At 41.2% G+C, this 25,365-nt stretch overlaps 2 protein-coding genes across 2 annotated transcripts in view; one reads left to right on the top strand and one right to left on the bottom strand.

The window, feature by feature from the left end:
* The window catches only part of ATRNL1 (attractin like 1), a 976,173-nt gene that overhangs the window by 911,582 nt on the left and 39,226 nt on the right, over window positions 1-25,365 (top strand). The window lies entirely within an intron of this gene.
* LOC101942918 (TIMELESS-interacting protein-like) lies at window positions 13,062-13,778 on the bottom strand. Its single transcript, XM_042855302.2, has one exon. The coding sequence runs from the start codon at window positions 13,776-13,778 to the stop codon at window positions 13,062-13,064; it is 717 nt and encodes a 238-aa protein (XP_042711236.1).

Here is a 25,365-nt window from a genome sequence, read left to right as displayed (position 1 = left end):
GTAGGGAGCTCTGGTTTAATACTTATGGAAGCAGATAACTTCATATCATCATCATTATTATTAAGTAAATTTTAAAAAGGGAAGACAGAGTGAAAGAGACTTTCTTGTGACCTCTTTTTATATAAATACAGAGGAAAGGGCATAAGAAGACCACCTAGTCCAACATTTACAAACTTAGGTGCCTAAAGTTAAACACCTAAATCCAAATTTAGGCACCTAGTAAGAGTGACCGTATTTTTAGAGGTGCTGAGCTTTCACAGCTCTTTTTGACTTAAATGGGAGGAGGGGGTACTTGGAACCTCAAAAATCAGGCCACTTTTGTTTATCTGCCTCATTTTAATCCTACAAATTGGCCCCGGGCCTAATCTGAACACCCTGATGATTTTATAAGGAGGCCCTTTTTATCTTGCACCTTTGAATACTGTATTTCAAGAAGCATAAAGTCACCGTTTCAATTTGGCTGATGAACTGATGCTGTCTATTTAAATAGCTAATTGGGAGAAAAAAATTCTACTACAGTAACTCCTCGCTTAACGTTGTAGTTATTTTCCTGAAAAATGCGACTTTAAGTGAAACGATGTTAAGCGAATCCAATTTCCCCATAAGAATTAATGTAAATGGGGGCGTTAGGTTCCAGGGAATTTTTTTTCCCCAGACAAAAGACATTATATACATATACAGTATAAGTTTTAAATAATTTTCAACAAATTATTTAATTCTGTACTCACCAATGATGATTGTGAAGCTTGGTTGAGGCAGGGCGTAGTGGGGTCGGGGCGCGGGGGCTTGCCCCACTCCACCCATCCAATGCTCCTGCCCAGGAGGTGGGTCGGGGGCTTGCCCGCTCCCCGGCTGGAATACCGGGTGGGCAGAGTGGGATAAGTCCCCGCGCCGTAACCCTGCTTCCCAGCTGGAACGTCAGATGGGCGGAATGGGGCAAGCTCCCACTCCCCGAGCCCGCTCCCTGGCTAGAGCACTGGGTGGGCGGGTGGAGCAGGGCAAGCCAAACAACCTTATAATGGAATGTTGAGCAACTTTAAACGAGTATGTTCCTTAATAGATCAGCAGCCTAATAACGAAACAACGTTAACCAGGGCGACTTTAAGTGAGGAGTTACTGTATTTGTTTTATTTCAAAACTTCTACATGGTTTTCTTTCAAAGCCTCTACCTGGTCACAGCTGAAAAGTAGTGGGTAATTATGCACATCTTTCAGTATACCATTTTTTTAAAGACTTCACTAAAAAATCAGGGTATTAAAAGTCGACCTTGAGAAGTTGTGTTAACTAACATGATGTTAAACATCACTTTTCAGTCATTGTAAACTGGTTCCATTGTGTTTAACATCATGTCCACTGATAGTGAATAAATACTTCAGGAATCCTATAATCAACTGCAACCAGCTGACGCAATATTAAACACAACTCATCACTGTGTACATTAAAGGTATGTCTACACAGCAATTAAACATCCGTGGCTGGCCCGGGTCAGCTGACGCGGGCTTGGGCTTCAGGGCTGTAAAACCGATGAGCTCTGAGACCCTGCATTGGGGGAGGGTCCCAGATGTTCAGCTCCAGTCTGAGCGCAAACATCTTCATGGCAATTTTTAGCCCCGCAAGTCTGAATCAGCTGACCTGGGTCAGCCAGAGCCAGGTCATGGGTCTTTTATTCCAGTGTAGATATACCCTAAAAGAAAAAAATCATTTAATCTCTCTGTGACTCAGTTCCCTATATGTAAAATGAGGATAATAGAACTTCCCTGCTGTATGGGTGTGTCTTGAAAATAAATACATTAAAGACGGTGAGGCACTCTGATGGGGATGGGGGCAATATTAGTATCTTAGATTGAAATCATGTTTACCATCATTTCCGTTGACATAACTCTTGAAGTTCATGTTCTAGAACAACCTAATTTTATTACGAAGATAAAGCCTAAAGAAGAGGTTTTAAAGACCACGGACAAGTCATTTTGCTGACTAATATATGTATCAGAAGTGTATTTGTGTATAATTAGTTATGCTATACATCAGACATTTCCTGTGTGATTAGATTTTGAAGGAATATTCACAGATTTTACCAGACAAGTTTACAATACTTTTATTACTATATTTAAGAAAAAACTTTGTTCTTACAATATGTGCTCAGTGTTTTGAGTCAGTGTGTTCTATTGGATTGAGAACAGGGCTGGAAACCAAGAGCTCCTAAATTCTAACTCCAACAGTGTAAATGACTTCCTGTGTAGCCTCGAGCAAGAAATTTAATTTTGCTGAGCTAAATTCTGCCCTGATGTAACCCATTCCTTATGGTAACTCCATTGACTTCAGTGGGATTATACCAGGGATGAATATGGCTTGATTATACTTATCTCACGGGTATTCTCTCAGGTTTTATTTTTGCTTTGAAAATGTAAGATGCTACTGTACATACATTCTAAGCATTATTATTATTAATAACCCTAAATATGAAATGTTAATAAGTGCAATCAATTTAGAGAAATGTGTAAGAGAAACCACAAGCACATTTGGCATGTCTAAATACCAGTGATGCTTCCATCTTGTCTTACTTCAAACAGCTCCTGTATATTATGTACAGAACATAACTGTTTACTGCAATGCTGTAATTAATTGTGCATGGTTGATAAAAGTATCGACCATAGTATTTTATACAAAATTAAGTTTTATAAAGGCTATAAAACTGATTGTTGTATTTGTTCCTCCAATGGAATAGATCCAAGAGAACTGATGGGATTCCAGCTTCTGGAAGCCCTGTCTTGATAGTTTCCTCCATTGACTTAGAGCTGTGAGGAATATTGCAGCCTCAGAACTAAAGTAAGAGCTGTCAAGCTGTCATTCAACACTCTGTGGCCTGGTGGAGGGAGAAGGATTCCTTTTCTTGGTTTCTCCACTGAGTTACCCAGTGCACAAACTAATATTCAGACTGTTAGGTTAGAGGATTTGGGTTGTAAGCCCTTGATTAGCCTGCAAGGTACTAAGTGCCTCAACTCCCACTGGGCTCAGTGGTATTCAGAGGGAGCTGAGGGCACTCAGCACCTCATAGGAGATGCTCCACACTTTGAAGGGTCAGACACTGACTTACAAGTGACATTATGTCTAGATAAAAGAAGGCAAATTAAACACAAAATAGGTGTAAAGTGTGGACAGATTTTTACCATAAACTTCATGGTTGTGTCACTGTGTCAATCTTACCCTAACATTTACCTAAATATGGTTTTCCACTGTAATTGTCTTTGAAACTTTTCATCTACGTCTCCCCCACTTTCCATCCATCAGTGTGTTTAGATCATTTCAGGCCACTTTATTACAAATGAGGGATCTATGCTGACAAGATTGCTAGCCTTTCTGCCACTCTTTTGATTTGTGAAGAATTTATAGTGACCCTTTCTGTCTTTGTATTCAGTAGTTTGGAAAATCCGCTTTGTTTTAGCATTTTCCAGACCCACCAAAAGAATTATAGAGAGACAGGATTTGTAAAAGCTGGCTTTTATCAAAGCAATTCATGTTTAGTTGTTGACTTAAAATTAATCTTAATCAAGTTCTCTCTTTTTGGTTCTCTTTTATGATTTTCCACACTCATTACCTCATAGCCACTTTCAGGCCTGTTTCTTCCACTGTATAAACAATATCTACATTTTGCCTGTGACCAGGTACAGAATTATTTGAAGAAACCTTAACTCTATTATTAGCTTGCTTCCCTACACTTGCTTGCCTACTGAGTCTCTCAATTATGTCTTTAAAAATAATCCCTGGATTTTTGTTTTGATTTTTGGAAGCACTGTTATTTAAAAACTGGCCTGCTTTCAATTTAAAGGCTCGTTGAGCTCTAGGCATGATACAATTAACACTGCTTTTTGCTATTACCACAGAACTTTGTATTTGGCATATTTTGTGAGCACAGCCATAGAAGACCCATAGAATCAGAGAATATCAGGGTTAGAAGGGACCTCAGGAGATCATCTAGTCCAACCTGCTGCTCAAAGCAGGACCAGTCCCCAGACAGATTTTTGCCCCAGAGCCTTAAATGGCCCCCTCAAGGATTGAGCTCAACCCTGGGTTTAGCAGGCCGATGCTCAAACCACTGAGCTATCCCCAAAGCAGTGGAGCCACCAGTCCTGGGCTCTTGTGTAACATAATATAACAGGTTTTCTAGCAAGGTGGCTTCTGAAAAGGTGGGCACCGAATTTGCAGAGGGCTATTTTAGGTAATAACTTTAGAGAGGAAGGATGGCGTTGTTTAAATTACTGTACTATGACTCAAATCTACAGTAGACTCTAATCATGTGTCCACCACAGATTTCCTGTGTGTCCATGGGCAAGTCATTTAATCTCTCTGTACCGTCTGTAAAATGGGGATAATACTTTTCTCCCTCAGGAAGGTTGTGAGGATAATTTAATTAATGTTTGACTAGTGCTCATATACTACTGCGATAAGTGTAGTAGCAAAATCTTTAAATACTCATTCACGGCAAGGTTTAGTGCATAACATCATCCATTATTTTCAGATCTCTGTAATACTTAGCAGGAAGGTATTAGTTAAAGTTTGTGTTAGTTACCTAAAAAGTTTGTCAATATGTGAAAGACATAACAAGTAACGCTACAAACTCTTAGAGCATAGCATAATATATACAAGCTATATTTGCATCTTTTCATGAAGAAGTTTCTCCTTAATGCCCTAATCACAAAACATGATGGCATTTTAGTGTGCATGTTCTGGGAGTACCCTTTCTATATAGCTTCAGGAAGTTAAAGAAATCTGGAACTGACAATCATAGCAAATACTCTCTCCAAATATTTGTTCATTTGAGAGAAATCTTGAGAATAAATACACACAAATGTTCTCTTTTTCTATGAGTAAAGGGATGCATTACAATTGTTTAGAAGTCAGACAAACTACCAGCCAGCAACACAGACTGAGCCAGAACCTGGACTACAGCTAAGGAGTGCTCACCCCAGCAAGGGTGCAGAAGTGAAAAGGTAGCTTTATAGGATCTGATAGATTAAAATGAAAACACACCCTATAATTACTATTTTCAGATGCTTTTAAAAGTGGAGAATGATGAGCTGAGAAAGATGTACGGAGAATAGAGTAACTTCTACCCCCTATGAGCCACCTTTGCAAAATCACAATCACTTGTCAACCCAAGATGTATGACCGACCATAGCTGCCTGTCAGGATGAAACTCAAGGACGAGATCTAATGTATAGTCAGAAGCCTATGTGTCTTCTCTGGTTCTTCCACTTCGTATATAGAGCTCCATCCTGCAAGATGCTGAGCATGATGCAGGATGGCCTTAAAATGGCCACCATCTCTCATTGTTCTTATTGGTATTTTGAGACCTCCACTTAGTCTCAGTGGTCCCATATACCATGAGGAACCAGAGGGGGAGACAGTGGGGACAGAAGAATGTTGGGGCCAGGAGGGAGGTATTGAGGGGATGTAGAAGGGAGCCATCACCTAGAAATACCAGCTTACAAATGCCCCCTTTGCCAAACTAGCCCCTCCAAACACACTAAACTATCCTTCAATTTTGCCTTCTGTACACCCCTTTCACCACTTTATCCCCTCCCCAAACTTTTAGTTGCCAGTGTTTAGTATATTTGGAGAGAGTAGTTTTGTGAATGGGTGTTGAAAGACTGGTGTCCCTAGAATGGCAGAGTTAATATACTCTTGTGTGGCAGTGGTAAATTTGGACCAAATGTAGTGCCTGTCAATTTGGGAGGTTCCTTGATTTTATTGTTGACTCAAACAAAACTAAGATCATAAAACTCACTCCATATTTTGTCCCTAAGTTTGGCTGTTTCCAGGGTTTCCTTTCAGAGATCTTTGCCCTACACTTCAGTTTCTTCTATCCAAAAAGAGATTCCCCTCTGCTTGTATATAGAATGGAGTTAAAGATTCACATCTGCCGCAGTGAGTCAGCAAGAATTAGCATATCCCCAACACATTTTAACAAGGCGAGTCAATGTAAGAGCCCTACCACCTTGTTACATAGTGCAATGCAAATCACATTTAATGAAGGGATGTGTGTATGAGGGAACTTTTGTGATTTAGTACAAAAAATAAATAGTGAATGATGAGCGGGGATCTATTATGTGTATTTTGCTTTCAAGGATTAGTCTGCAAAAATTATTCATGAGGGAATTTCTAAATGTATTCTGGTAATCCTTACCTTTCGGATAAATATTGTCACCTAAGTTTTGGATATAGTTATATAACCAGATAACTTAGTCCATTAGTATTGTGTTAAGAAATTTGGTAATACATTTTCTCCAGTTACTAAAAGACCAGAGCTTTATTTAAATAATATTTCTCTAACATTAAGCTTCAGTAAGGTATTATATTATCTGTGATGTTTCCATTGGTCAAAATACAGGAACCAGTGATATGAGAAAAGATTTTAGAAAAGCACACTATCCTGCATTTTCTTACCATAAATTATTAATTTTTCATGATGCTGGATGGTTCCTTAATAATAAAAGCTCTCATTAACTTTACTCATTTTAAAATATTATATAAAGGACTAGCATTAAGTGACAATCTCCCAGTCTTACAGTTCAAGTGAACAATATAGAAATCACATCAAGCACAAACATTCACATTTTCAAGGCTCAGGCTTTTGATTAGGTTGAATATATTTTGTATATTTTGCTATGTACATTTATCAGATAGTTCGGCTAGAAAGCATTCTCCCTATTTTCTCAATCATGGTGTCTCCTCTGGATTTCATTTCCCACCTTCATCTACTAAAACCTGAGCGAATACACCTTCAAACCTTAATGTAAGGTCCATTTTCCTCTCACTCTTTGAGATGTGAGAAGGTCAGGAAACAGTATGTGGGTTTGGGAGGATTTCGTATTAATTTCCCAAATGGATATTGATAGTCCCAGTGGTTTTGTTTTCTTTTGCATACTGTTTGTGTTTATTTCATTGTACGTGTGCTGTGCATACAACATTGAAGGTCTGGTTTACACACAGTTTTTGTACCAATATACCTGTTTTGGTTAGGGGTGTGAGTTGAGTTAGAGATGCATCCATAGAAAGGGTTGTAATATCATTCTTATTTATTATTTGTATTATCATAGTACATGGGGGCCATAGGCATGGACCTGTTGTTACTTGGTACTGTATGACACAGAACAAAAAAACAGTCTCTGCCCCAAATTCCTTACAATCTAAATTGGGATGATTAAAAGCTCTGTTTTAGCCATGTTGAGTTTGAGCTGACAGCTAAACATCCACAAGGAGATGTCAGAGATAGAGAGACAGACTGAGATTTTAGTTCTGGGCAGGAGATAGGTCTGGAGTAGAAAGGTAGATCTGTGAGTAGTCCACAAAGAGATGATAGTTGAATTTGTATTTACAGATGAGATTACTCTAAAATAAGGTGTATAGGGCAAAGAGAAAGGGTCCCAGGACAGAGCCCTGTGGAATCCCCACAGGAAGTTGGAGAATGGATGAAAAGGATCCTCTGAAAGACATGCTGAAGGTGCAATTAGAGAGGTAGAAGGAGAACCAGGAGAGGACAGAGTAACAGAACCGAAGGGAGGACAAGTTTTCAAGAAGGGGGACATAGTTGACTGTGCTGAAGGTAGCTGCAAGTCAGAGGATGAGGATGGAGTACTGGTTCTCAGTTTTGATTAGGAAGAGGTCATTAGAGACTTGGGTGAGAATGGGTTCATTGGCATCCAAGGGGGAGACGCCATGTTGGAGATGGTCTAGGATGGAATTGGAGGAGAGGAGCTCCAGACAGCGATAGTAAACAGCATGTTCTAAGAGCTTAAAGATGAAAATGAGAAGGGAGGTGGGGCGAAAGTTTGAGAGGCAAGTGGGGTCACATGTATAGGGGGGGGTTAAGATGGGAAAGACTTAATCATGTTTGTATTCTGAGGAGGAAGAGCCAGAGGAGAGTGGTAGGTTACGGAGAAAAGTAAGGGGTGGGGATGACAGTGCATGCCAGCCTGGAAGCCCAGTGGATGAGACTGGGTCACTGGGGCATGTGGAGAGATTAGAGGAGGAGAGCAGCCAAGAAACTTCTCCATGTGTGACCGAGGAGGAGGAGTTGTAGGAGAAAAGGGGAAGGGTAGGGAAGGCGGGTCTAGCATTGTACCACTTTGACTATACCAGTATAGGTACAGCAATACAGCCTTTGTGTGTAGATAAGTCCTAAATAAATGTCCCCAGGGAAGTCCACAGGTGCACAAGGTATGAGATCTTCTATAAACATTCAAACTAGATGTACGTATGTTCCCCACTACAAAGAACCATGTTTTGCTAGTGTTTTTCTGTTATCAAGTTGGTTGCTCTGACTTCACGTATTTGTTGTTGTATAATAATTGTGCCATTTTTATTAGCTTACTGTGCACTTCTTTTGGCTTCATTTTCATATTATTTTATGGCCTTTATGATATTACTCATTATGGGCTCTGTTTTCTATAATCTGTCCTGTCTAGATTTCCCTAACTTGGTTTATAATGGTTTATGTGTTCTTTTTCACTCTGCTCCTTAAAAAATAGAAGTTGTGAGACTCAGCTTTCTTAAACTCATATCCTTCTCTTTTGAGTTCAAAATTGTGTGTATAAATCTTAATGCTGCATTCAAAGCTCTGGATATTGAAGTTTGCTGTTTGTCCACCAAGTAGGCACTGGCTGTGCAAGGGCTTATCAAATCTGGAAGGAAAGAGGGAGGTTATCTTTATTTCCATTTATTCCTTAATTCCTGCCAGCAAAGGTGCAAATTGGTACCTACTGTTGAGGGTGGTTTTCTATTGTGGTCACCTTTCCACTAGGATGGAATGGAAAGATACTGATTCATGTCACACAGGCCACTGAATAAATGTCAGAGAGTAGTAACATTTTGTCACTAGTGAGGAGGACTAGATGTAACTGATAATCTGTTTGTGAAGGGCCACAGATCCAATTACCAGTAACCTGAGCCATCTAGTTTCTGCCTATTTTGTATTTTGTCTCATTTATATCCTTTGAAATTACAATAAAAGGTGTAAGGAAAAGTCATTAATGGGGGAGGGAAAGTTTTCTAATTGGTGGTTCTCTGCTCTCATGCTGTGCAGAATGCTTAGAATGGAATAATGACTTCTCGAGAAATCACATTTCAGAAAGTAAAACTTTTTAAAAGGCTTTCTTTTATAATGGGCATTGCTGGTCATGGTTTGTAACCTGCATTCTAATCTCCTTTTCTGTTGGATGCTACTTCAGCCTCAAAACTACCATTCTTTAATTGGAGCTGTTCTGTCAGCTCACGGTAACACAGCCTTTTTTCTGTTCAAAATACTTTCAGCATTTCAGGCCAGATGATTTATCTGAAAGAATAGTTCTCTATTTAAAGAAATAGCAGCAGACTACTAGTTACCAAATACAGGAACTTACTTTAATAGATGCTTTGTTTTAGAAGCAAAACTATCAATTATGCACATTTTGTAATCTGACAATTTCAAATAAAAGACTCGGTTTATGGTTTATCTCTGCAGTTGTGTGCATTTGTTGTAAATTCAGATTATGTTGTAGTGCTGTATTGCCTTTCCCAGACCAGTGAGGCTGAAACAGAGGAAAATGCATCTGATTGAAGTTACTGTACTACTCGTAGTTTCTTTCATTCTACACACAAATGGAACCAATTTTATTTGGTATTAGTGCAGAACAGAAAGGTCATTTTCTTATTACATACAGTAGATGCTACAAAGAAGGACTGGTGCACTGCAGATCTATTCCCTCAATCTCTCCCTCACTAAACTAGGTGGAATTTCAGAACAACATATAATGTTATACACTGTATTGTACAAGCTAAAATACCTAGGTATAATGGGATGAGTTTATGGTGAAGAGGCAGTTTTAACTCTGATAAATGTTTATGATGTGAGTAGTATCTCAGCATATGTAGTATAAATCTGTAAGAGGTGAGAGGCCTCTCATATATCATATAATCATATGAGGAATTGCATTTATCTTGCATCTTTTACCCTGTCACCCATACATTGTAAATTAATGTCCACTGTCACTTCAGCCTCTGAATAGCTTTCAACCAACCACTTTTTCGTTCTTATAAACAACTAAAAAGGAGGGGAAAATAGAAACTAAATCTTATCTACACATTACACGCCCCACAAATGCTATAATTATTCATTGTCTGCATATAAAGCAGTCTGTTTATATCACACCATAAAAATATTCAAGAAATCCAGGAAATTATAGCCTATTTCTGGAAAAATAGCAAGAAATTACTCATGTCATTAGGGCTATATATACCAGTCCCAACCATAAGCAGCTTTCCATAGACAACCTACTTACCATAAGTATAGACCTAGAGAGCCTCCTAGAAAATAACAAAAATTGTGTAGGAAAAAGCCCTTGTTAACAGCTATGACATCTTACCCACCTATCTTGTCTTTGAAGCAACAAATTCAAGTACTCGCCCGGGAGCCACTCACCAGTTACTTTGGTCTTCCTATCCTGTTCCATCTCTTTGGAGACCATCTGTTTCACATCCTGCATTTCTGGACTATGGTTACAACAGATTGGTGGGCTTTCGAGGTTGTGGAAGTGCATTTCCATTTTGCAATCCATTTGGCCCACAGACATTGTCTGAGGTTTGTGGTGGGAAACCATCATTAGGAATACAGGGTTCTACCATTTGGCCTATCAGCAGATCACAGAGTATTCACGAAGTTCCTAGCCATTGTAGCAGACTGCCTCAGAAGAATGGGATCCAAGTACTCCCATAGTTGGAGAACTGTCTAGTTTGTGGACTGTCAAATAGAGAACATCATCCAGCATATCCGCAGCTGTCCACTCGACTGGGTCTGTTAATAAACAAAGAAAAGTCAATATTGATCCTAACAAAGAAAACAGAATTTATCCATCTGTGGCCTATCTCCCCTCATCAAGATTTCACACAATTCTTGAATTGTGTACACACCTGCAAGCACAAGTTAGGACTTCTGTAATAACACGCCTTAGGCACCTTTGTGACTCCACATGTGAGACTGCTTACAGAGCTGTCAGGGTCAATATATTGACTAGACAAACATCAGCTGGACATGCCGGTGCATATCCTGACCACTGTTATTCAGTCGCTGAGCTGGTGGATGGATCTAGCAAAAGTTTACAAGGAAGTTCCCTTCTCTCATCCTCTTTCAAAGATTTGCATGACAAACACATGCACCTTAGGTTGGGGAGCCACATTGGTAAATTAACAGTTCAAGGTTTGTGGTCGTCTCAGGAAATGTCCCTCCACAAAAATATACTGGAGTTGAGAGCTATCTTCCGAGACTGAAAGGCTTTTCTTGCAGAAATAAAAGGACTTATTATTCAATTAATGATGTACAACATAACTGCCATGTTTTATTTAACCAAACAGGAAGGGGCAAGATCCTCCCAACTGCTCCAAAAGGCAATGCAGTTTGGAATTTTTGTATTCTTTATGGTATTACTTTAACAGCTATGCATCTGCCTGGGATCCACAATCAGCTAGCAGACGCTGTAAGCAGGTAACCTATGAACAAGCATTAGTGGTTGATAAAAGCTGTGATTCAAACCATCTTCTTGCATCTTCTTTCCCAAGCATGGACTTGTTTGCAACCAAAAATAACACAAAATGTCAACAGTTCTGTGTTGAGGGGGACAGAGTTCTGGATCCAAGAAACCCACTTCTGGTTCCTTGGATCCCCAGGTCTGTGTTACACATACCCCGCCTCCTCTCCCCTCCCCCCCCCCCCCCCCACTGCCAGGAATAATAAAGAAGATCAAGCCAGAAGCAGAGCCCCTGCATGACTGAGGCAATTTTAATATGTGGACCTTCAAAGCCTCTCAGTATGGTCACCCAAAATCTTAACTCTAATTCCAGATCTGATCTCCCATAACCAGAGATACATCTTACATCCAGATCTTGAAATGCTCCATCTGACAGCATGGACACTCAATGGCTAATGTCATCAACAAGGACACTGCCTCTCTGATATTCAGGATATATTCAGACACAATATGAGATCTACATACCTGTCTAAATGGAAGAGATTTTCAATATGGGCTTGACAAAAACTATCACTGTTGAAATCTCAAATCGCAGCCATTCTGGACTACTACTTGCACCTTAACAAATCTGCTGTCTGTGGATACACTTGACAGTGATGTCAGGCATTCACCCCCTGTACAAAAATCTTCAGTATTCTCTCACCAAGTGGTGAAGAGATTTCTGAAAGGTTTATCAAAATTCTTTCCTCCAGTAAAACAGCCCTTTCTAAGCTGGGACTTTAATTTAGTTCTGTAAGGGCTCAGCTTACTACATACTTGCTACATATGCTCTCTCTTTAAGTCTCTAAGATATCTTTTCTAGTGGCAATAACATTGACCAGAAGAGTGGGAGAATTGCAAGCACAATGGCAGGCTCACCATATAAGTTTCCATTAAACTGTACCAAAACTTTCTCCGTAAGGTGGTTTCATGGTTTCATTTAAACCAAAATATTTACCTACCAATATTTTTCCCAAAACAATATTCAAATAAAGGGGAAGAAAGGTTACATTCCTTGAATGTGCATAGAACACATTTCTATCTGGACAGAACTAAGCATTCAGAAAGTCTCCTAGACTGTTTCTAGCATAGAATTATTTAATTATATAAATTAACAGGATGTAAAAAACTTTATACAAACTCAGGCTTTCAAGACCCAGGTAAGTTAAGCTTGAGGAATGTCAATCGTAAAAAAAAGTCACTTCATAGTATAGTTCCAAGAAATTAATGTCAATATTTTCACTGATACCTTTTGTCACTGTGGAAAAAGCTAGTTTAAAAAACAGTTGAAATGCAGAGTAGTTGTGCTCCTTTCCTGAATAGTAGCTGTTTTCTCCAGTACCTTAAGAGCTGATATCTGCTTTTTTACACAGGGAAACTGATTAATTTTGTCCAGCTACATTGATGTCATGAATAAGATTTCCATAGAACGTCCAGGGGTGGGGGGGAAGAGAAGTCAATGACACTTGAGCATATTAAGCTGTCTGGGTCTTTCTAAAACATTATTGTATCCAGACAGAAAGGTTATTTGATTTCTTCTGCACGTTTAAGTTGTATATCTTTGTCCACAGCTTCAATATCAGCAACTTGGGCTTCAGCAGCTTGAATTTCTACTTCCGTCAGGTCATCTGGATCCTGAGCCTCAATTGTCTTAAATTCTTCATTTGGCTGGGTGGCAGACAGATCATTTTCTTGTGACTGACTGTTAAATTGCATCTTTGCCTGTCTACTTTCCAAGGCTAGTTGCTGGTTCCTCTCAATTCTTCGCTGTTGCTCCTCTGTTAGGGCAGTACTTGAGTGAGAATCAAATTCTTCCTTCATGTTTTCAGAAAAGGGGTCTAATTCTTCTTCAGGAGACATTTTGAGCCCATTATTTCCCCCTCCACTACTTTCATTACTTGTAAAATCTTCATGTAAAATTGGAAGATCAAGTCTAATTCGCTTTAAGCAGGTTTGAACTTCCTTTTTATTTCCCAAAGACTCTATTCTCTCCATGAAATCATCAAACTGCAGTTTTGGAAACAGCCTATGAGCCCAGTGTTCCATGTGTCTTAAAAGTGTCTTCAAGTCCTCTGTCTCATGTCCTTTACCCTTAAATTTTGCATTATCAAATACATGTCGCAAGGCTGGAAGTCCTCTCTCTGAAATTAACCTTTGAGCATCTAATTTAGGTATCGGCCTTTTAATTGCATTCTGTGTAGACACAGTAGAATCCTGTTCATTCAGGAAATAACTGTTCATTCAGCAAGAGCTCAATCCACTTCAATGACATCTGTCAAGAACCTATCAATTTTAGATATTTGTAAAGCAGCAACATGGTCCTCAATTCACATGTTCACTGTGCATTATTGTCCAGGCTTCCAGAGAAGATGTGAAATTTGGTACAACTGTGCTATGTTCGTTCTTTCATTAGGCTTCTGATACCCACATCCAGCAAGGGCTACTGCTTGGGAGTCAACAACAATGGAATATATATGTATATAAAAATAATGAGAAGTGGTTATTTACATGTACAGTAACTGTGGTTCTTGTTGTGAGAGATGTTTGTCTCTCTCTATATATGTTTGCCTCTCTGTGTGTGTGTGTGTGTGTGTGTGTGTGTGTGTGTGTGTGTGTGTGTGTGTGTATATATATATATATACACACACACATATATATTCCACAACCCCCCCCCCCATCCAGCATCTGCACTACTTCAGAGTCTGTAAACATTGGTTTGCAGGTGACAAAGGAACTTGGGGTGTTGGGGCAGCTCTGCCCTTTGTGCCCTTGGTGGAAGACACAAGTATATGCAGGATATGCATGCACGGTCCTAATGGGTGTTAATCACTAAAATGTTCCAGCTTGAATGCACTGGATGCATACCCTCCAATAGTGGAATATATACCAACAACAAATCTTGAAGAACCACAGTTATTGTATAGGTAACTAATCATTTCTTCTTCCCTCATGATATTTATTGCTTAAAGGAATATTCCGTGCATTCCCACTAATATCTCAGGATATTGCAGGATTTGAAGCAGACACTGTGTGACCCATTGGAAAAATGAAAATCTCTCCCTTCCAAAGGCATAAAAATCCCTTTTAGACTTTGAAGGTCATAAAACAATGGATCTTAAACCTATCATTGGTACAGATTCAAATTGTCCATTCTGCATATCAGACCAGAGTAATTTGGCCATCAAATTCCAGATTTGGAAGGAAAGAAGGAAAAATTTTGTCACAGGTTGAAATTTTTTTTTAATGGCAGCTGTATGGAGACATAGAAGTTAAAGGTGTGTGGTAATGCAATTGACACAGATGATTCTGAACACCTTGCCAATTCTACCTAACAGATCGATATGGCAACCTTAGTATTTCTTTGTACTTCCCTATACTGGATTTACTATAAGAAGTACCTTGAATATTGCAAAATAATTAGGTTAACTAACTGCTTATATGTATTTAGAGACAGGTTCTGATTCCCTTCTGAGTTAAGTATTACTTTAATCCTCAAGCAGCCCTATTGATTCACTGACGCTGTATAAGTTATAACTATTCATGTGTGAGGGTATCAAGATCTAGCCCATTATTATCTCAGACAATTGGCAAATTTAAGTAACACTGCTTTATCACATAGATCCCCCATTTATCAAATATGTCCACGTATGTGTGGAGTTAGTGCATATGTGTATATAAATATATATAGGGGGTCTGGTTGCTATATATTTAGGTTGTCTAACACCTTCAATTATAAAAGATTCTTGACAACTTTTAGTAGAAATTCTACCACCTCTATTGTTTCCAGCAGACCTTTGAAATTTAGCAGGGAGAAAGCCCTGGGGCTAGAGAAGTGCATTTTCTTTGTCCCATTAAATTCTATTCCGATTTAGCTGAATTATAAACTGTTAACTATCATAATTTTCATCCTCTCAATTGCATGCCTCAGGAAGACGTTGGCAGCATGCCAACATATAATGGAACGCGTTCTAAAGAGCCAGATTTGTGTTGCTTCCGCTGTTGTAGAAGCAGCAGCAGTCACTGTACTTGGGATGAGTGGAGCTGCTGGAGCAGTATGGGGAGAGCTGAACCAGATCAGGCTCTCCCCTCCACAGTCTCTCAGCCCTGCACCCTGCCTATGGTCCCAGCATCCCATTCACTGGAGTTACTACATGGGACAGGAACTCCCTCGTGTCCTTGAGCATGGAAAGAGCCAGGCCAGGCTCCCCCTACAATCATGTGGAGTCAGCAGGTGACCCCAGCAGCCCATTTCCCACCCCTTTCCCCAGGGCACTACACCTCACAGGGGTGGGGGGAGAGAGAGGCATCCAAGATAGACTCCCCATCCGTCTGTGGGCACAACCCATCCCACCTCTACCCCGAGCTGAACAGACTTGTCCTGTTGCTAGCTAAAGTATTCGTAATTTTAAGTGCATGACTTTCCCTCCCAGATAACGTTCATTTAACATAGTTCTTTTGTGTGTCTGTGTGTTTGCATAGACGAGAGAGTGAGGTTTTTTGGTGCTGAACAAAACAACTGAGAACTCTCAGTTGCTCAGGAACAGCCTGCTGTAGGGCCTACTTAAACATTCTAGTGCTGCAGACATATGGCCTCAGGCCGTGGGTGAAAGCAGATTGAATATGTCATAGAAATGGTTTGTCTTTGGATGATAGCTGCTTCTCTCACAAAGCACCCCACTATGGAATGATATTAGTGGTGAATGTGGAGAATGCGCTTTTTCAGTAGCTTGAGGTGTACTTATATGACGTTAGCTGGTGAGTGACATGGTAAATAAAATCCAGAGGGAAAAGGATGTACAGTTAAATATATGTTTTGGTGACAGGCACTGCAGCAGCAAAAGCAAAGAAAAAGAAAGAGCTGCAGCAGATACACAAGGTAAAAATGAGAAGAAAGAAGAAACAAATGCCTTCTTAAACTAATGGCTCTTTGAATGTTTTATCTATTATCCCAAACTGGGCTAGGAAAGATCTATTTCACAGGGAATTTTTATTCTTGTTCATTTCTTAATACATCTTCTATATGTCTCTCAGAGATCCATGTTTATAAAACACTTATTAGGAAGGGAACTAAGTCATTTGAGGGGGGAAATGGTCTGTATTTAGTACCGCATTATTTTACCTTGCCGAGAATTTAAAAATATTTTGTCTTTGCCTTTTGCTGCTAATTTCAGTACCAGAATCACATTACTCCCTGTAGTGGATCTCCTTTCCTGCCAGTAGATTTCTCAGCAAACGGAAAAGCATTAAGTCATTTTCTCTAATTATGTGTGTCTCTAAATATCTAATTATCATTGGGAACAAATTGCATGTTACAAAGATAATATTATGGAGAACTGTTAATCTGTGAGGCTGCTGGTTTTGAGTTTTTGAACGGTCTCTGCAGCTGCTATAGCAGAATTTTTGCCACCTGGACACTTCATTATCATTTTGTATTTAAACTCAAAACCAGCTGATTTGAGGTCATAATATTGGACTTGGCTTCTTCCTGCATTCTGCACATTCAGGTAAGGGAAAGTGCCTGAATAGCCTTCACTCTTTCTTCATCTCCGTGATACTTTGGCATTCTGAGAAATAAAGAGTGTGTGGAAAGAATAAACATTAAAATATTTAGTTTGGGTGAAAGATTAATTGTTTTTTTTTTCTGGTAATACTTTTGTCACGTTGTCTGGAGTGGCTCACGACCATGAGTGTCTACCTCAGGGCAGACTTTCAAAAGCAGGGCAGACACCCCAACTGGTAGTATGTTCTATAATTGGATTTCACCAACACAGTACCAAATGTGAATTTCCCAAGTACTACAATAGTCTTATGATGGAGTCACAGACAGTCCCCTTAGACACTCCATTCTATCTTGCCACCCAGGCAAGCTGGACTATGTGATAAATGGTCACTTCTACCAAAAATCACAAAATATTCAGGTTACACCCAATCCCAAGAGACCAGTCATTCACCCAGGTCGATTTGCATGCTAGATCTCACACCAAAGACAATGCTGGTAGACAATTCTATAGTAAACTAACTAAAGGTTTATTAGCTAAGAAAAAGAAATGAGAGTTATTGAGAGGTTAAAGCAGGTAAAAATATATGTACAGGTGAGTTGCAGTCTATAATTTCAAAAGGTAGAGGAGATGTAGTAATCTGCCAGTTTCCCAAAAGTCTTTTAGGGGTACCGAGAGTAACTGGGGAACTTCATTGTCTTGTTCAGTTATTCTGCCCTGTTAGAATCCAAACAGTCCAGAGATGAAGAATTTTCCATGTGTCTGTATTTATAGCTTCTTCTCACCGAAACCAAGCAGACATCAACAGTTCCCACAAAGGTCTCTTCTCCGTTGAGGTGGGAGGGGAAGGAACACACTTCACAGAGTCTTTGAGCCTTGATCTCACACAGTGGCTCATTTGCATTTAATGAAGAGGACTTAACATCTTGTAAGAGACCACCATTTGCATTACAGGAGGCTTCTTTCTCATTTGTTTGGTTATATAGTTACAGGGATATATACAACGCAAATGTTTGCCATTACATTATAACATGGGGTATAGTTGAGTGAGAACAATACATATAGTATCCTATAAACATTTTATAAAACACTAAACACATTCTTATTAACTAATATTTATTTTGATAATACTAATATACAAGTAAGCAAGAGCGGCTTCCAGCTCTACATTTGTAAGTGTTCAGTGAAACCTGAAGTCTTGGCATGAGCTGGCACCTGGTCTGCCAATGTCACAAGTTTATTTTGAATTGCACCACTGACGTGTGGCTACATTATCACATGGTAAATACATAGGCTTTTCTTGCCAAATACAGTACCAGGCATCTGCATAGTAATTACATACTTCTGCAGATTACTTGATAATTACGTTTAGGAAACTTTAAAGTAATTAACGTAATCTGCACTTTGGTTTAGAAAGGGGAAATTACCAGGTTCTTACCCTATGATTATTTCTGAATGCACTGCACTTTTGTGTTCCGTGTTACATACCACCAGCACAATCCTGACAACTGCTGAGTATCCTTCAATTCTCATTGCAGTCAACGGGCATTTGGCAACTGCAGGATGAGGTCCCCAGTAATCAAATACTAAGCAGAGCTTGTGAGTAAAGAGTATATTACGTGCAATAGTGCACTGTATACAAACAACATTATTGATTTTCAATTGTACATTCCAGTGTTCTGAGCTCAAAGACATATTGTGAGTATTTTAGGTGTAAAATTTTACTCACATTAAAACTTTACTTCTAGGGTTTACATTCCAGATTCTTTTAAATTCTTTTTCACATCAGTCCTTTAAACCACAAGATTTTAAAGAAAACATTTATGGAAAAGACTTGGTTCTGTTCTTAAACAGAGCTAGGAAGACATTATTTGTTTGCATTGTAGTCTTAGTGTTACAACCAAGAATATGGAGGATTGCTGGTTAGTGGATGTTGGGATTACCACTCACGGCCTGAAGGATGTGTTTGAAAAAGTAATACAAGAAATCTGGAAATTGATCTAAACAATAGTCATAATGCTGCCCCCTGTCCTGCATAATCAGATCAGTGAAATTCTGTCAGTATTCAAGACAGGTACTAGAACAAAACCAAACTAGTGAAATTCATTAATAATCTAGCCTCACAGGAATAGAGCTAAAACATTTCCTATGTTACTTTCCTGACAAAGTTACTTAAACAAATCCAACACTTTTAGAACCATATGAGAAATTCCAGCCCCAATTCTGCTCTTCTAGTTATGCAGATGACCTAGAAAATATATACCAAGTGTTACAGAGGCAGTGTCATCTGCCTGAGTCTGAAGACAACCTGAAACAATAACTCAAAGAGGTGTGAACTGCCCTGTTCATCTCAGTCACTTTCCCAGGGATTTTGCAAATCTGCAGTCATGAAATTTGGTATTTTTCCAAGATGTTATGGAATTTGACATTTTGCTGCAGCCACAAACACTTTTTTATTTTCTGTCTCCTTGCCCTGCTGGGACCTGCTTGCAGCTGCTGCTTGATCTTTAGTTTTTCCCACAGAGGGGAATTAATTGGATTAGAGTGCATGTCCCTTGCACTGTTCCGTGCATCAGAGATTAGGGAGAAAAACTGGATTCCAACCTGCAACCTGGGAATGGAGGGATCCTAAATCACAGTATCCCTCCCGCCTTCTAGCAGATCCTCTCAGCTTATCCCCCTTTCCTGCTTCTCTCCCTGGCCCAGCTCCTCACCATGACTGATTGATTACTCTCATGTGTGTCCTACAAGCTCCCCACTCTCCCAAGCCATCTCACTCCTTTTGCTCCCACTCAGCCTAGAGACAGCCCCATTTTCAATCCATATACTTTCTTCCTGCGCCATCTGAACCCACCTACCATGACCACCAGTCTGTGCCTATATCAAAGGCTCTGCCTCCCCCTAATTACTCATCTTTCCACAACTCTCTTTCTAACTCTGTTTCCTCCATCTGCTCACCATGTTTTCTGCTTTATCCAGCCCATCACCTCCCCACCATTCCCCCCTCCGATCCATGACCAGTTGAAAAGTCACATGAAATTCCGTCTTCTAAAGAAGTTCAGCAATGAGGGGGTTAATATTCCATTCACTTGAATAAAAAATGGTGTCTCTGTTTAATCATGCCCTGGATATTGATTGTATTTGATCCGTTTTGTGTGTGAGTGCGTATGTGCCCTCAAAGGAGCACTCTTTTCTCTCATCCCCATCAAGGATTTCTCCTCCCTCATTTCAGCAACATTCTTTGACCAAAGAGAGCTGGATGAGGTGCGATTTAGAGCCCATCAATTCCTTTCTTTGTTCAGACACAGAAGTTGCTGCAGAACAATATATGAAGCTATACTCGCAGCACTTGCCAACGAAGGGAAGAAGAGACTGGGTCTAAGAATCAAACCAAGTTCTCTTGTCTGGCAGTGCAGACAAGCAAAGGACAATATGTAATTACACTGTCCTGACCCATATTGCCAGCAGTATAGTTAAAATGCAAGGTTAGCTGTAATGGCTTATACATTAACTGTCTTTGGAAAATTAAAATTTCTCTTAAAAAATTAAATTTGAAAAATCATGTGTCACATTGTAGAGTGTTGTGGTGCAGAGACAAAGAACCATACATGTAGGATGACTCTACACAAATAGACTGAGTTTAAGAGTTCTAACAGCCTTTACTCCGAACTTTCCAGCTTTAGTGGTTTGTCTCCTCAGTAATGATACTTTAATGCAGCTTGCCTGTGTTTAAAATTAGAAGTGCTTGCACAAAAAATTTGTTAGTTGTGTGCTCTCACGCAGTTTACAAGGTGGAGAAACAAGGCTCATCTCCCTGGCTTCCTGTGCCTCAGCTGGTGCATTGTTCTCCAGGCTGGCTACTCACCAAATGTATATCCTACCCATGTAATATCCCTCCCTAAAGCACAGTTCTCTCGTTAAGCTTTTACAATATTAATCCACCAAAAGTGTTTTTTATTAATACCGTGTTTTGAAATTAAATTTTAATCTGCATATCTTTCTAAATTATAAACTCCTTCAAGTAGGGGCCATGTCTTTGTTTGTACCTGGATAGTGCCAAGCATACTATCAGCCTTCACAAAAAACGTATCCTCATAACCTGGGTATTATGTGATTGAGCTGTAGTGTCTGTCTATTTAAGATTATAATAGAAGGATCCCTTTGGGATAGGGACTGTAGTGTAGTTAGCAGTCCATTTTATGACTGCCTACACAAGATAGAGCAGGGCAGCCTTTGGCATGCAGCTCTCCTGGCGGGCCAGGCCGGTTTGTTTACCTGCCACGTCCGCAGGTTCAACCGATCGCAGCTCCCACTGGCCGCGGTTCACTGCTCCAGGCCAATGGGGGCTGCGGGAAGCGGCGCAGGCCGAGGGATGTGCTGTAAACAAACCGGCCCACCCCACCAGGGTACTTACCCTGGCGAGCCACGTGCCAAAGGTTGCCGATCCCTGAGATAGAACTTAGGGAGAACCTATGTCAGAGGTGGGCAAACTATGGCCCACGGGCCACATCTAGCCCGCGCGACCATCCTGCCCGGCCCTTGAGCTCCCGCCTGGGGAGGCTAGCCCCCTCGCCCCCGCAGCCACGCCGCCGTGCGGGCAGCGCACTGGGCAGCAGAGTTGCGCGCTCCTGCAGAGCAGCATGTCTGGCTCTGGCTGGGCGTCACCGCGGCCAGACATGCTGCTCTGAGCAGTATGGTAAGGGAGCCGGGGGGAAGTCGGGGACAGGGAGCAGGGGGTGGTTGGATGGGGAAGAGGTTCTGTGGGGCGGTCAGGGGACGGGGAACGTGTGTGAGGGGTGGAGGGGTTGGATAAGCGTGGGAGTCTCAGGGAGCGGGGGTGTGGATAGGGGTCAGGGGACGGGGAATAGGGGGTGGTTGGTTAGGCGTGGGAGTCCAGGGGGGCCTGTCAGGGGGTGGGGGTGTGGACAGTCAGGGGACAGGGAGGGTTGGATTGGGGGTGGGGTCCCGGGAGGGGGCAGTTAGGGGTAGGGGGGTTCCAGGAGCGGGCGGTTAGGGGACAAGGAGCGAGGGGGGGTGGATGGGTTGGGGTTTCTGAGGGGGGCAGTCAGGGGGTGAGAAGTGGGAGGGGGCGGATGGGGGCGGGGGCCAGGCTGTTTCGGGAGGCACAGCCTTCCGTACCTGGCCCTCCATACAGTTTTGCAACCTCAATGTGGCCCTCGGGCCAAAACGTTTGCCCGCCCCGACCTATGTGATGGTATGGGGTAATGTAGGTTGTGTTAGTCTAGAGCAGAAGTCAGCAAACTATGGCCCGCGGGCCACATCTGGCCAGTGGGACCCTCCTGCCCAGCCCCTGAGCTCCTGCCCCGGGAGGCTAGCCCCTGGCCCCTCCTCTGCTGTCCCCCAACCCCCGCAGCCTCAGCACGCCGCGCCACCGGCACAACACTCTGGGCAGCCAGGCAGCACGGTTGCAGAGTCGTGACCTGACCTGGTGCTCTGGGCGGCGCAGCTGTAGCGCCATCAGACACCGGTGCTCCAGGCAGCAAGGTAAGGGGGTTAGGGAGCGGGGGGAGGGGAGGGTTGGATAGAGGGCAGGGGAGTTCGGGGTGGAGGGTCAGGGGGTGGGGGTATGGATAGGGGTTGGGGCGGTCAGAGCGCAGGGAACAGGGGTTGGATGGGGCAGGGGTCCCGGGGGGGAGGCAACAGGGAACGGGGGGGAGTTTGATGGGGTAGGAGTCCCAGGGGGGCCATCAGAGGACAGAGAACGGCGGGGTTGGATGGGGCAGGACTCCCGGGGGGGCCATCAGGGGACAGAGAACGGGGGGGTTGGATGGGGTAGGAGTCCCGGGGGAGCTATCAGTGGGCGAGAAGCAGGGGGGGTCCCATAGGAGGTGGGGACCGAGCCACGCCTGGCTGTTTGGTGAGACACAGCCTCCCCTAACCGGCTATCCATACAATTTTGGAAACCTGATGTGGCCCTCAGGCCAAAAAGTTTGCCCGCCCCTGGTCTAGAGGTAGACAGCAAAGAACTGCAAGGTTCCTTTGTGTCCAGCAGGTTCAGTAAAGAATCACCTTCCAAAGCTCTAGCATGAGGGTTGGTAGAGGATCAAGTCACATTATGAGTACTCTGTGAATAATTAATAACAACATACACTATAAGCAGTACATTATGAGGTGAGTGCGCTGAAAAGAGCACTATGTTTTAGTGTAACTGGAGTCTTCAATGTCATCCATTTTATTTCAGCCCTGAAGTCTTCACTTATCTATGCACCCAGAACACTTCAGTGGATACTAGATCACTGTTAGCGCGTTAGCATGGCAGCATCTATTATGCTATGAACATGTAATCTATTGAATGCAAATTGAGAAGTTGAAAGATGCTTCATCAGCTATAACATACTTAATTCTTAGTCAGAGCTATTTACTGAACGCAAAGATGCTTGATTGAGTGCTGAAGCCATGATTCTGTCTTACCTGTTCCCATTCATCACCCGTTTTACTAGTCTTTGTTCAAAGTTGTAGTAACTCTACTATGTGAAGGACTTTTATATAGTTCCTAGAGCCTATAAAAAGATCCTTTTTCATAAATCATATTTTTAAAAGTGCTGCTTCGAGTGATTTGACATTTTTTCAAAAGTAAGATAAAAGTTTACGTGCTTGGAAATGATCTCTCTTGGGAGTATGCACTTTATATTTTATTCATTTTGATAGCTTATGTTATGATACATTTGATAGCTCCTGAAAGACACTATCAGATTTAGAGATGTAGCCAATAAAATGTAGTTAGTGAGGAAAATGTGGCCACATAATGATGGGTTTCCTCTATGCAAAGGGAGTGTGTTAACTTAATGACATTTTTTTATTTTCAGACAGTTTGGTTGCATAATATATTCCAAAAATGGAAGGGCTCCTCTCCTGGGTTGGATAATGTGTATCGTATGAGTAACATTTAGGCTCATGTGAAAGAAAAGCTAAATGTATTGTATGCCTATTGACCTCAGGGCTTTTCAGGTGGCATAAGTGGTAGTTTCGAAGACAGATCTACTGTCACTTGCCTAGCCACTAGATTGATTACTATTGACAAGGGAGAAAACTGTAGATAACCGTAAATTAATAATAATTACAAAACCTTTCCATTTCTATAGCACTTTCCATTCAGAGTCTCCAAATACAGTATTTTTGAATTCTGCCTCATAACAGCCCTGTGAATTAGACAAATAATATTAGCCCTCTTGTACAACCTAGGAAACTGGGTAGGTCAGTTAGGTTAAAATTTTTAAACCTGAATGCTTAAAGTTAAACACTTTAATTCCATAAGGCGCCTAAACGAATGACTTCACTTTTATACTTCTTCTGCATCTGCATCTTCCATTGACTTCATATTTAGGCACCTAAATAAGTGGCTTGATTTTCAGCACCTCTTCCTGTTTATTTACGTGCCTAAACTTGGATTTAGATGCCTAACTTAAAGCATCCAAGTTTTTAAATATTGGCCATAATCTATCTGTGTTTGAGGAGGAGAGCATCTGTGGCAGAGTTGGAGATAGAACCAGTGTCCCCTGACTCCCAGTCCTGTGCTTTCAGCACAACCCTGTCCTTCCTCATTTAAATAAGTCAGTGGAAAGGGATGTGGATATGGGTAAGAGAGCATTGGTGCCTTCGAAGGAGAGGGCACAGAGAGCTACTATGAAAGCACAGAGTGACGCCTTGAACCTTTCTCTGAATGATATTACCCTGGGAAATTGAGCTGGCCAACAGAGCTGTGAATTTGACATTTCCATTTATTTGTTTATCACAAGATGAAAGCAAATCTCTTTAATTGAAAAACATATTTAGTTTTAAAAAGATGACATCATCCTAGAACTCCCACTACTCTATTTGTAGTGTAATGTGAGAATGTCAGCAGCTTCCCTTAGTGCTTAAAATTTGACCATTTCAGGCTCTGGACCCCTCCGCTTCATGCAAGAATAATGTCAGCAGCAGGTACAGAGGCAAAGTGATGAAAGCAACCTGATCATAATGGAAAAGTTTGAGGACTGAACCAGTCACATTAGAAAGGAAAATAGGATGGACATTTCAACAACCTGGTTAATTTTAGACCAGATCCAAGTATCTTCTGGTGTCCGACCAGAATGAAAAAAGATAAAAATTCTTTACAGCTAAGGGAGTGGGAATTTTCTCAGATGCTATCACCAAACAAGAAAAATTATAGGAAACTAATTTCCATTTACTCCCTTTTTTGAATGCACACTGTCTTTTCCCATTTAATACTTGATTTGGAAGTAACCGAATTCTGTGAATAGTTTTAGTGTCTGTCTGCTAGAAATAGCAACACTTTGATACTACAGTGACTGACACTCTAAGTAGAATAG

Source organism: Chrysemys picta, chromosome 7 (assembly GCF_011386835.1).
Source record: "Chrysemys picta bellii isolate R12L10 chromosome 7, ASM1138683v2, whole genome shotgun sequence".
In the NCBI taxonomy this organism is placed as follows: domain Eukaryota; kingdom Metazoa; phylum Chordata; order Testudines; family Emydidae; genus Chrysemys; species Chrysemys picta.
Note: the sequence above shows the minus strand (reverse complement) of the source record. Positions and strands in the feature narration are given on the sequence as shown.